The 12,683-nt window shown below is 42.4% G+C and overlaps 1 protein-coding gene across 1 annotated transcript; it reads right to left on the minus strand.

The window, feature by feature from the left end:
* Window positions 1-176: 176 nt before the first annotated feature.
* On the minus strand, window positions 177-8,601 carry grtp1a (growth hormone regulated TBC protein 1a). The gene is made up of 8 exons (XM_012873484.3): window positions 7,903-8,601; window positions 5,814-5,965; window positions 5,567-5,725; window positions 5,118-5,242; window positions 3,352-3,448; window positions 2,154-2,326; window positions 877-1,062; window positions 177-747 (listed from the first exon to the last, which is right to left on the minus strand). Exons 1-8 carry the CDS (start codon window positions 8,055-8,057, stop codon window positions 655-657), a joined length of 1,140 nt encoding a protein of 379 aa, XP_012728938.3. The 5' UTR covers window positions 8,058-8,601; the 3' UTR covers window positions 177-654.
* Between the last annotated feature and the right edge of the window lie 4,082 nt (window positions 8,602-12,683).

Genomic DNA, 12,683 nt, shown 5'->3' on the forward strand with positions numbered 1-12,683 from the left:
TCCCTCAGTGAATTTGTTTCCATGTTTCTTTTTTACTTCCATCTTGCAAAAAAAATGACTTTTTATGGAAAATGTATCTTTTTTCTGTAACATTTCAGCCTTGCATTGAGAGATGCACGGTACTCAGACCCCCACTTGTGTTGAATTGAGCTCAGATAAGAAGCAGGACACATGTCTCAGGTGATTGAAGGTTTCATTAAATGACTGAAATTATTCTGGTTTAACTTTAACACAGCGTCACATTTCATCTCATCTCTTCAGTCACCTAAACAACAATTAGTGTTAAACTTACATTTTTGACAAAGATGTGAAACACAGTGGACTTATTTTTCCTTCTTGGCTGTGCTTTAAAAAAAAGAAAGAAAAGGTACAACCCCTCCCCCCCATTTAGATTTTGTCACCTAGGATTAAAGTGCACAAATCCACATTTACCTAAAGGTGAAAAACTTCATTTAAGACAAACTTCATGGTATTAAATGGAATCATTGTGTCATAAAGCGCTGAATTATTTCAGCTTCACGATTATCTCAGTTTACGCTTTAAGACAAAAAGTTCAGTGTGTAGTGACTCGGTAAAAAAAAAAAGATAAAGAAAGAAAATTAGATGTAAAGGAGCTGCTGGGAGCTCGTCCCTCTGGAATGTGTGGAGTCCAGGTCAGGACTCTTCTGCAGCGACTCGACCACGACACGCCGCCCGCAGCTTAGTCAGGGCTGCCATGGAGAGACTTCCTGGTTCAGTGAAGATTTTCTTGGAAAGGCGAGAAACACGGGATTATGGGATTACAGAAGCAGAAATAAAACCGGTATCCCCCTCTCTATACCGACTGAGCTCATCTCCAGTGATCTAACTTCCTTACAGGGGAAGTCCTGCTCTTACCTGCATGAAAGCGTGGCAGTCTTCCACGAATGGTCCCTTGGTGATCTGCTTGAAGGCTTGACAGACGTCTGGCAGGGATCGGGCCTGTTCGATCAGCGCCTGGTTGTGATGGATCAGCGTCAGAGCCACGCGGAACAAGATCTTTGAACCTTCGTAGAAAAGGCAATCCCAGATCCTCAGAACAGTCTGTGGGGGGAAACAGCAAACACTTAAATGCTTCGTAATTTAAAAAAAAGACATAAATAGTAAAATACATGAACTCATAACAAGGGTAAGCCACGTGTTTCAACTACAAAAACAAAATGCGGTTTCAAATGCAGGCAATTTCAAGAAAAATCAATTTTCCTGATGCTGTTAATAATAATAGATAATAGATTCCTTTCTCCCTGCCCAGTAGCCTACGTCTAACAAGTCTTCTCGCGTGTTTAGAGACCAAACAGCGCTCCAATTCAAAGGGAGGGAGACGGCAGCAGGAACCAGATGGGTGAACATTACCATGAAACTACATTTTTATTTAAACCCCAACTGCAGAATCAAGTGTAACATGTGAGGCTCGGGTCTTGTCTTCTTTACCAAAACTATCCATCCACGGTTCTTAGTTTTCCTTCTTAAAAACAATTATGCATTTTTATCATATTCTAGGTACGAATACATCGTAGGGCTGGACGATATAGAAAAAAAGTTTATCGATAAAAAAAAAAAATGCATATTGATTGATATCGATAATTATTGAAAATATTTAAAACCATATTTTATGTGCAGCTCTGCCTGGACATTTTATGATATTGCTAAATGATTTAATTTGAATAAAGAACACAAATACAGAATTCCAATTAAATCTTTATTTAACCAACTTTTTTAACCATAACAGAATTTTTTTTAACGAAAAATAACTTAAGAGACCTGAGTTATGCTATTATATACTGACAAAGTTTAAACCAAAGTGACCAGTAAAATGACCAAAATAAATATACCAAATACCATTTTATCACAAAGAACACGTGCTCTGTGTTGTGGTTTGAGAGGGCGGCGCTTTGTGACGGCGTGCCTGGGTCCGCGATTACGATTGGTCGAGAGGAAGTAGTGACTGTAGCATCAACTAATATGATAGGCTGAAAGGAAGGAAGGAAACTTTTTTCTATATTGAAGTTTTATCGACCCTTTTTTTCCTATTGCGCCACACGTCTATCGATCGATATATATTGTTATTGAATTATCGTCCAGCCCTACTACATCGTATTCTACAGAAATAGGAACTAATAGATGTATATTCTCACCTCCACGGGCAAAACGTCTATGTAAAGACAGATGAACCACCGAGAGACCACCAGCGTCCACATGACGTTGTGCTCCATCATCACCTGCCACACTGCGGGGACTTTGAGCTTCACCAGCTCCCCCAGCACCTCCTGGTCCATTTTCAGGCCCGTCATAGCTGGACTGTAGTAGTCTAGAACCACACAGCAGGTAGTTTTACTGCGCGTCTCTCCTCACGGGGGACAAAACTGAGGACTCACACTGCAAAAACAGATCTAAAAGTAAGTAAAATGTTCTTAAAATTAGTGTATTTATCCTTGATTTGAGCAGGTAAATAAGATTATCTGCCAATGGAATAAGATCTTTGCACTTAAAATAGAAACAATTCATCTCCATCATCTTATTTCAAGTGCAGTATATCTAATTATCTTATTTTAGGGGTCAAAATACTCATTCCATTGGCAGATAATCTTATTTACCTGCTCAAATCAAGGATAAATACACTAATTTTAAGAACATTTTAATTACTTTTAGATCTGTTTTTGCAGTGCAGAAGTTCTCGTGGGAGGAGACAAGTAGAAAATGCAATATTTTGATTATGCAAATAAGGTGATTTATTGATTTTTTTTTTTGGCAGGAAAGGGACGTGTAAATCATTGTAGATCCAAGATTAAAAGAGTATTCACATCTGCCTCATTAAAAAAAAGGCATCTAGTTTGCAAATTATTTCAGGTTATGTATATATATTAAAATAAAACTCTATCCAGTCCAATAATGAAAGCATCACTGGTTTAATTCATTAGTAAAAAAACAAAACAAAACAAAAAAAAAATGTAAGATTTTAATCCAGAATAATTTTACCCCAATTAAAGATAAAGCCTTCACCAGCGCTGGCGGGCTGAATCTGTATCGTTCCTGAATCACACAAAAATCAGCCTGGGGGCCTATTGCGGCTCCAGGGCCGTACTTCAGACATCCCGCCTCTTAGGTTTTGTGTAAGATGCGACAATGATTGTCACTTTCACTGTTACTGCCGATATGTTTACACCCGCTGGTTTTTTTTGTATCAATTTACGTCAGTCTGCTGATCCCAAGATGCAGATAAATAACACAAGTAGCTCTTAAAGCGCAGAGTTTAGAACCACGTGACAAACAGGATTATTCTGATCCCAGGCCAGAGACACAAGCCACAACAAGAGCAACGCTTCACACACAAACCTGGCAGGATCCTCCCAACCAGAGCGTCCAGCAGCCAGAAAGCTTTCTCTTCATCTTTTGTGACGATCAGTAGATACCCAGCAACAAAGTTCATCCCCTGCAGAGAAATAAAACACACCAAGGCTAAAGATATTACTAAAGTCTGTAAAAACCTTTATTTCTCACCTTTTTCAATAAGGCGGGTTAAGACTGAATCGACGCGAAGCCGACACACGGATAAACCCTTTGGGAACACGGCGCGTTGCATTTCTAAGCACAACCTTTTGGGATTTGTTTTGCACTGATAGGAAGTGAGGAAAAAGGCTACAGGCTGTTCAAAACCTACTACTGCCCGTCCTTTTCTCTACAAGCTCGCATGCACAGTGAGAACCCAAGAGGAATGCTTGAAATGTAGCTTTCCTGTAAATCACAGTAATTATTTGGTTGTATAACCACCGTTACTGAAAAGCCATTCAGTCTTCAGCACGCAGCGGTTCCAGGCCAAAACGACAACAGTCCACCATTTCCACCTCTCTGATCAACCTTTCAATCAAAGCGCTTTGTTATTTTGAGCAATATCTGGAATCAGATTTTAAAAAGGTCATGGCTACAACTCGTTCCTCAAAACGATTCATTTTTTCAAAAATTAATACATCCACAGAACGTTTAGAGTGGTGCAGAATAAAGGTGCTTATTTTACTGAAAAATAGACTGTGTATAAATAATTGTTTTCTAAATCTTGACGGGTCCAAAACATACTTTTACTTCTGGTTATGAGGCCGAGGCTAAAGCAATGGGCACCAATATGACTAGTAGGCTGAAGTCACAGGAGACGGAGCTCACGTGTCGCCAGATGCTAGTAGCTCCGTGGCAGCGCCGAGCGGACCAAAAACGCAGCATAACGAGGGTGAACACCTGTCAAGGTTTTGAGCGTTGGCACCGATTTAAGGAAACAAAAGCCCCATTTCCACTACCCTTGTTAAACCGATCCATGCCGAGCTCGGTCTGAGCTTGGATCAGTTAACCAAGCCGAGCCTGGTTCTGACGACCGTTTACACATCACCCTAGCAGGGTTCCTTGGTTTCCTCGCCTCCTAGTGACGATCTACGGTACTACTGCTCACCACTACTGGGATTGAAGAAGGAAATTAAGCAAATCAAAATGGCGGCGCCCGTAACATTCAGGAAGTTATGTTTATTTATATTTCGTTGTTTGCGGAGAGTCAGGCGAAGACGGCAACTTTTGGTGAATTTACTTGAGAGAGTCGGCTTTTGGGACGTGGATAAGACAAACGAACGTCTAATAAGGATTTACAGACGCAGGAAACAACAACAGACACTGAGGTTCATCACACTGCTAAGCAGAATCATCACTGAAAACCGTGTGGCACGGTAAGGAAGCTAGTATTATTATGAATGTCTGAAATGTCAGCTGACTGTAAGGCGATAACGCGGTCTGCTCATGTGCTCTTTAGGCCCGTTTACACTACACTTTTTAACCGATCCGAGACCAGTCCGAGCTCATTGACCGAGATAACTATCGAGTGTAAATGATAAGCAGACTGAACTGAACCGAGCCAGACATAACCGGACCGCGCTAAATGCAGACCAGTTCCAGAGGTGGGTTCGGCCTGTTTTTTTCCTCTGGCCCGGTTCTCTAATAACAAAGAGCGCATGAACATGAGCTGTTGCTCTACTTCACTTGTGAGTCATTTACTTTATAAAAATGTAATTTCTACCAATAGCACTGACTGATGTGGTTAGAAACCAGTTTCAGGACAGGCCTACCTGGCAGTAGCCCACAGCTGGGTTATGGTGGCCGTAGGCCAGCAGCACGTTGCAGAGCGCCTTCTGCAGACACGGGTCCGACGTCTTGCGGAACAGGACGTTGTCTGGAAATGTTCTGTTCAAGTCTGTAAGAGATAACATATAAATATAAAGAAAAGTTGTACTTTCTTTACTTCAATATCTAAATATGTTTTCCTGTTTTAAAGGAACTCAAGATTTGCAAGGAGCAAATCTACCAAACACACCAGCAAACGCTCACCCGGCTGCTGCCTTGCTTCCCTGATGTGAAGCAAGGCAGCAGCAGCACTCTGCTGTGGGTGTGGGCTCAGGTCTGAGCGTGGGGAACGCAGCCAAAGACGCGCCCCGTTGTGCAACGAGCTGAACCGGGGCTAGCGGGTTCAGCTCTCAGCGCAGGGATTGAGGGGGAAGCAGCAGCAGCGAAGCCTGACCTGTTCTGATGGCCTCCACCAGCTTGGCGTCGTGCCGGCTCTGCAGCATGGCCTGGTAGTGCTCCGGCTTCCTCTCCAGCTGCTCCTGAGCGCCGCTCGCCGCCATCCAGATCAGAGCGCGGTGCTCGTTGGGGATCCCCTTGCGCACGTAACGCTTTACTGAACGACAACGAGAAAGCCTTACGTCACTCTGAGCTCTTTGCCTGCCGGGGACGCGGCTGTGTCGGGGCCCTTTTTAGGCGCTTACGCTTCACATTCTTCTGCACTCTGCCTTTGCCCTTCAGCAGTCTGGACCACTTGATGGAGCGCCGGGTGAGGACGACCAGATACTCGGACATGAGCTCCTCGTAGGACTCGTAGTCGAAGTCGTCGGAGCGCTCGAAGCCGTACGGGTCGATTCTGTGTGGGACGGTTAAACATTAAAATTAAATTTCACAGCAATCAAAGGATCCGATCAACAGAACCAGCCGTCTTCTCGTCGTTTTACCTGCATCCAGGTGTCTTAGTATTGATATTTGGGTCAATTAAAGAACCCCAGATTAAGGTGTTCTCCTTTACACATGGCAGAGGCAGCTTCCCTTTCCTAGGGAGACAGAGGAGCACCTAATGCCTTAGGTAACATGTTAATCTTCCTCCAGCTTAACCTTCCCAGAGAGCAAAGTCATTCCTGACGAACTGATAAACGCATTTACAAACCCTCCGCCCAAATGTTTGGCAGCGCACCTTTAACTAAAGACAACTACGGCGTCTGCGGCGGACCCCTGACCGGAAGCAGCCAGCAAGGCCCGGGGGAAACCGTGTGAACTGATTACAGCTAAAGGAAAAATAAACATGGGCGCGTCTGCTTCTGTCAGACTAAACTGCATTGTCCTGGCTCAAAGAAAGCGATCTTTACTCTGTTGTTGTGATACGAGACCTGGAGTGGACCCACGGTATAAATAATGAGCGAGGGGGAGAAACCATGATAGAAAGGAGTTAAAACGATTGTTGAGCTATAATTATTGAGTATTTCTCTGATTAAAAAGGTGAAAAACAAAAAGAAAAGGGCCCGTGTACATAGTTGGAACATCAGCTCACTTTATTCTGCGTGAAATGTAAAAAAAAAAAAAAAAAACACTGACAGGAAAAATGGCCAACAGCAAAAGTGTGTAGTGTTAAATATCATTAGTCGTTGCAGTGAGGCTATTAAACCGGCGTTTGATTTAAATCGTCAAACTACTAGGCTGAAGCTGGCGTACCCTTTAATATTTCCAATGCCATCCGTTCACCCTGGGGGTTAATATCACCTTTAGGTGGATGCGCTGCCAAGAGGCTCAATACTCAAGGAGAGCGGCAGAGATTACGGCGATGACGACAGAAGAGGTGAAGAATGTGTCAGTATGATCACTGCAAATACACAGCTTCTTAATATTCTGCTGCCCAACAAAAAAAAAAAAAAAACAAACCAATAAACTACAAAACTTTTAATCTATTTGTAATAATACAACAAAGGGTGGAGAGCTTCAGTGCTGTTGCACACGTTAGATGGGGTCCTGCACAAAAAAAAAAAAACAATCTTTAGATAAATCAAACTCTACGCCAAATGCATTTTCCTAAGTAACACGGTTTGACGTTTACTCTGTTTTCAGCATTTTCAGTTTTACAGCATTTTTCTTAGCCCCAGTTTTGAGCCTCTTAAAGCCGTACTTACAAAAATTAATTATAATGATAAATCCTAAATTACCCCACCACAGAATACAGATTTGCCAAATCTCAGAATACTTAGACCAAGTTGATTTGTCTAAATATTGTGGTTTTACACCACCACCATCCAAAAAAAGCACAAAATGTGCCTGTTTTTACATTTTGCACAAATTTTGCATTAAAAGACTAAATATGTTAGATCAGCTGGTCTAACATAAATGCTTATTTTACATGTAGCACATGTAAAGTAGGCCTTTAATCTGCTGCTAAGGTGCCAACTAGATACCAACTTCAGGTCCGTTCAGAAGCAGCTTTTTTTTTTATAGAGTTAATTTTTAACTTAAAAGGATAAAAAAGAAAAAAAAAAGATTAAAAACATTTAACAAGATAATATAAACTATAACAGATATATGCAGACTGCGGTTAACATATACGCTTTTTGGGTCAAATCTGCTATTAAAACTATGATAAAGCAGTGTCCCTGAACGCAACAGCGGTTATTTTATTTTAATATGTAATTTGAAGTTCCGATGTGAACTGGAGGAACACAGTAAACTTACAGCTCTTGTTTTGTTTTTTAAACCCCGCATTAGTAGCAGGGAGGTGTCAATCAGTGGTAAAATAACATTTAACCCTGGGTTAGGTGGCTCTACCTGTCCGCTCTGTCTTTGGCTGCACTCCGCTTCCCGGAGGAGCGGGTCCCGTTGCTCGACTTTACCGCCGTCTCCATTGTGAAAAAAAAAAAAAAAAAGAAAAAAATATCCCCAACAACAGAGCTATGGTCCCAGCATCTGTCAGTTTGTTTCATAAAATGAAACAAATAAATCAAAAAAGGTTTATAAGCGAACCGAACCCACGCAAAGTTGAGGCAAGTTCTCCGGGGCGTTCAAGTTCTCCATCTTGGCGTCGGGAGAAACGGGACAGGACGTCACTCCCTCTTTCTCCGGAGAGCAACTTATTTCACAACATCAAAACCCAAATGGGAACATTCCCCCACAACTTCCCCTCCTGGAGTCAAAAAAGAATGTCTAAAGCGAGTCACCTATATATTTTATCAATATAGTGGCGGTCAGCCCCAAGCCAGTCGTGTCGGGACGGTGTGCGGAGAGTTTTTCCTCGATATTCATCCACAAACACCTGCTGCTGCTGCTGCTGCTGGTCCTCGGCTTCTCGCTGCGAAGCTACATGGTCCCGGAAAGCCAAGAAAGTCCGAACGAGGCCCAGAAACAACCCCACCCGCCGTACCCTGCACGTTTATTCAATTAGTGTCCCTCCTCCTGCCCGGTTCGACTCCATGGAGGATTTAGGAACGGTGGGGGGGGGGGACAAACGAACTAAATCAGATCTAATGTTGCCTTCACGGGTTTCCCGTAACGTCGTAACTACGGGATTCCTGTAACCAAGGGATTTACGATGCGTTTGTGGGCATTTCGGAAAAGGTAAAACGCTTGGCAATCTCTTTTTTAATATATATATTGCAGCTTTGACTCTACTCGTCATTTATTTTCAAACAACGCACGCTTATCTGGTTTTAAATTGGTTGAAATTATTTTATACCACACACATTTTTTTTTATTACTTTAGTTCTGTTTTATTCTACTTATCAATTGCTTAGCGGCCATGTACTGTATTTTGAATTACTTTTTTTTGTAAAGAGAAGATTAAAAAAAAAACTATGAGATCACATTAAATGCTCGCAATGCTGAGTTTCTCCACTTGCACTTAAGATTACTGATACGACCACAAGCACTTAAACGCAGCAAAGAAATAAAGTCGCGCCCTCTTTAACTCAGCCACGTAAGCGCAGGTAAATACAGGTAAAGCGCCTTGTGGCGAAACCAAGCCTCTGCGGAGGGAACTTGTCATTTGCCCACAGTTAAATGCAGTTTGCTGTACACATTTCACATGACAACAATAAATAAAGATTGTAAACCTAAAGTAATCAGATTGATCAAACGCTGAAAGAATCTGGAGATCCTCCCACAAGTCAATCGCCATATGGTTTCATTTAGGAGTAGATCCCTGCCAGAAATTTCGCAAAGTGATTACTAAAACGGGACTTGCTCATTGTAAATCTCACGTCACAGAAGGGCAAATGTTAACAAAAAAAGATCTTTATTGTAAATGAGATACAAATAAAACAACGATACAAACAGCAGTGAGCAGATACATTTGACACAGGGTGATCACACAAAGTCCAGGTTTTTGTGCTTTCAAAATAATGGCACCATTAAGTGTAATTTCCACTTTTAATGTAACATAACTGACTGAAAATATATCAAAAAAATCTATTAAATGTAGAAAGTAAATATTAAAACTTTAATAGCCTGATTGCATAAACGCACACAGCCTTGAATTAATTTTTCAACACATCCATCTTAGATACACAACAGCCATCACTTACAGATAATCTTCCCCTTGTAGGACTTTTCTCATATTTGCTCATTTATTTCCTAAAGCTGAAGTCACAGTTTGCAGAAAGGTTACAGAGGATCAGCGTTATCTCATCATACAAAGGTATCAGTCAGGAGAAGGCTACAAAAAGAATAATCCACAGTGTTACAGTAGCTCTGAAGGAGCTGCAGGCATTTATGGTTTTGCACCGGTTGTCCTCTACATGTAACAAAAGTCCGCCTTTATTCTTCCGAGGAAAACGTCCGGGCCCGGGTTAAAATCTTCATGAACCTTGTGGAAGAACATATTATGAAACCAAGCTTAAAATGTTGGCAGTAATTTAAAAAACACCTCATCATCAGACGAACCCCATACCCAGAGAGAAATATATACGGTGGTGGCAGCATCCTTCTCTGGGGTTATTCGTCTTCAGACAGAAGTAGACTTTTCTTTTTCCTGTCAAGCTGCATGAACTCATGAACAGCTCTAAATCAAAGTCTGTTTCGATCTAAAAACCTCTGAGGATCAAGGATTTCTGTTTTTAGGATCACAGCGAGCATATGTCAAAATCAAGACCAGAGACGACTGAATGCTGAAATTGTAACAGATTTTTCCATTTAGCAAATGTTCTATTTATACAGGATACATGTTACATTTTAACAGGGATGCATTGACTTTCTTTTTTATTATTACAAATCCACCACCATACTTGAATAAAACACCTTAAAGAATTAAATTACCTGTTATGATCTCAGTTTTCTTTTATTGTTCTCTTGTAAAAAAAAAAAAAAAAAGAAAAAAAAAAGACAAGAAAAAGCTGATATGCAGAGAATCTGCAGTGGCGCGATCCTGCTTGCGGCTGTTGTTTTCTTGCATCAGTGGCTCTAATGAACATTCAGCAGCGGACATGTTTGGCTCTGTAGCGTCAGCGTTTATCTACTCTGAGCAAGTCTCACTTTGCCCCAATTCAGGCGCAGCTGAGATGTGTCTGGTAGCTGCGGTTTAGCAACTTCACATGGAAAGGATTGGCAGAGGGAATCAGAGAAGGTCATGGATGAAAGCCTTGTTTTCTCAGTAAACAGCCTTGAAACGATCCTTGTTACGCTGTGGCCTTTATATAGCAACAGAGTGTTATTTTAAAGCATTAACATTGGGGGCTGGAAAATACTGTCATAAAAAAAATGTGCAGTATTTTGAGATTCAGACCAAACAATTAAACCCTTTATTTACCCGCTACGAGACAGTCAGTGACATTATTTACACAAAATATAACAGGAGGTTGAGGTAGCTTTCTTATACTCAGGTTTCACATATTTTTATTCACTTTGAATGTTTTTACATCTTTTAAATGCCAGAGATTTCAGCTTGTGAACAAGTTAGTCCAAGAACAAGAGGATCTCTTCAATTCTAACTTATAGCGCTCGACCTAAAAGGTGAAGGTGTCAGTAAATCGTATTATTTTAGGTTTGTATGTTTGTTTCACAGAGGGATCTGCGTAATTGATGGTTTTGTATTTTGGTCTCTGCTTTGGGTCGTCTCTTTCGGGTTGAAAGCTTTCGCTGTCTTCCTTGTCGCCAGTTCCCTCCGAACGCCTAAGGCTTCCTGGCTTTCCAGTATCCCTCTTTTCCGATAGTTTTCCCACTTCATTTCCTCCTTCCATGACCTCCTTGTGTTCCGCTTCAGCTTCGCCCTTCGGTTTCCCTACTGTCACCGCGGGGTGACTAAAGGATTGGAAAGGAGGACGGCCTCGGTCCTTGTCTTCAATATCTTCTGTAGAGCGTGACGCATCGTTTCCTCGATGAATCAAAGATGAATGGGATATCTGATTTTCGGTCAGAGGAGTTGTGGCTTCTGGGTGTGGGGGTGACTCTGTCTGATTAGCTCTATTTTTAGCATCAAATCTAAATTCGCTTGGGATGACATACTTGGAGAACCTTCCGTGAATAGGACTTGGTCTTTGGAGATTTCTGTCCTCGTTGGTGTGCTCTAAAGAAAATCTCCTGGTGTCTGACTTGCCTTCGTCTTCTTTTTCACCTCCTGCTGGTTCACTGGAAGAACGTTCTAGGTCTCCTAACAGAGGGCCTGTGGCCTCCCCTGATATCTTGTCCCGTTCCCAGCTTTCAGGAACCTCTGATTTAATTTCCTTCAGAAGCGGTTCAGGAGAAGAATCTATGCGTCGGGGCCAGACAGGGGAGCAGGCCATGATTGTGGCTATTTGCCGGTTTACTGGGATTTCCTCTTGAAGAAGAACCTCGGCGGGTTCTGGGAGTGACCATTCAGTCACGGAAAATAAAGGGAGCGTCTCTAACTCTGCGAATTGGACCCTTTTCGTAAGAGGTTGAGCTTTGTTGACTGTTGTTGGGATCTGGTTGAATTGTTCTGAGCTTCCACCCCTAACATCAGGAGGTTGACCCTTTGTGTGTTTTCGTGAACAGCAAAGCTCTCGGTCTAAGGGATCCGCTTCCAGATGACTCTCGTCGTCTGTGTGTGGACTCGCTGTAGCTGAAATGTCCGGTTCAGGATCAGACTGCCGTTCGCTTGTAATTTGATTACCTTTTGATTCTTGCAAAGCAGATGTACATGTGCCGTTCTTCCGCGGGTTCTGTTTGTTGAATGTTTGGTCAGCCACCTGTTGCTGCTCTCTTTCAACAACACCGGCAGCTGCCTTTGCTGTTTTCTCAAATGCAGCCCTGTCTCCCCCGCCTAGTCGCTCGCGAGATAAAGACGAGTCGCTTTTCTTGCACACGGTGGCTATGTTCTCAAATCTTGTCATTAGGGAGTTCAGGAGGATCCCTCTTCCGATGAGTCTAGGTTTGAGCGGCTCTTTCTTCAGGGTTTTCACTCCCTGTTGTTTCTGCTCAGCCGTGGCGAACTTGGCGATGATTTCTCTCACGCTAGCACGTCCTTTTAATGCTTTGCCCCCGGTGTCAGCGTGGTGCTTTCTGCTCTGATTGGGGTTATCTCGACCCGGCACTCCCCTGCTGGAAGTCAGCGTTCCTACCTCCCTCTGGTTGGTGTTAAAGGGTTTGGGCGAAGACCT

The sequence above is a fragment of the Fundulus heteroclitus genome, chromosome 4 (genome assembly GCF_011125445.2).
Source record: "Fundulus heteroclitus isolate FHET01 chromosome 4, MU-UCD_Fhet_4.1, whole genome shotgun sequence".
In the NCBI taxonomy this organism is placed as follows: Eukaryota; Metazoa; Chordata; class Actinopteri; order Cyprinodontiformes; family Fundulidae; genus Fundulus; species Fundulus heteroclitus.

Coding starts and splice junctions, on each gene's coding strand:
- grtp1a (XM_012873484.3), bottom strand. CDS start 8,057: ATGAAACAAACTGACAGATGCTGGGACCATAGCTCTGTTGTTGGGGAT. Junction 3,449..5,117: donor CAGCTGTGGGCTACTGCCAG/GTAGGCCTGTCC, acceptor ATTTCTCTGCAG/GGGATGAACTTTGTTGCTGG. Junction 748..876: donor ACTGCCACGCTTTCATGCAG/GTAAGAGCAGGA, acceptor CGCCTTTCCAAG/AAAATCTTCACTGAACCAGG.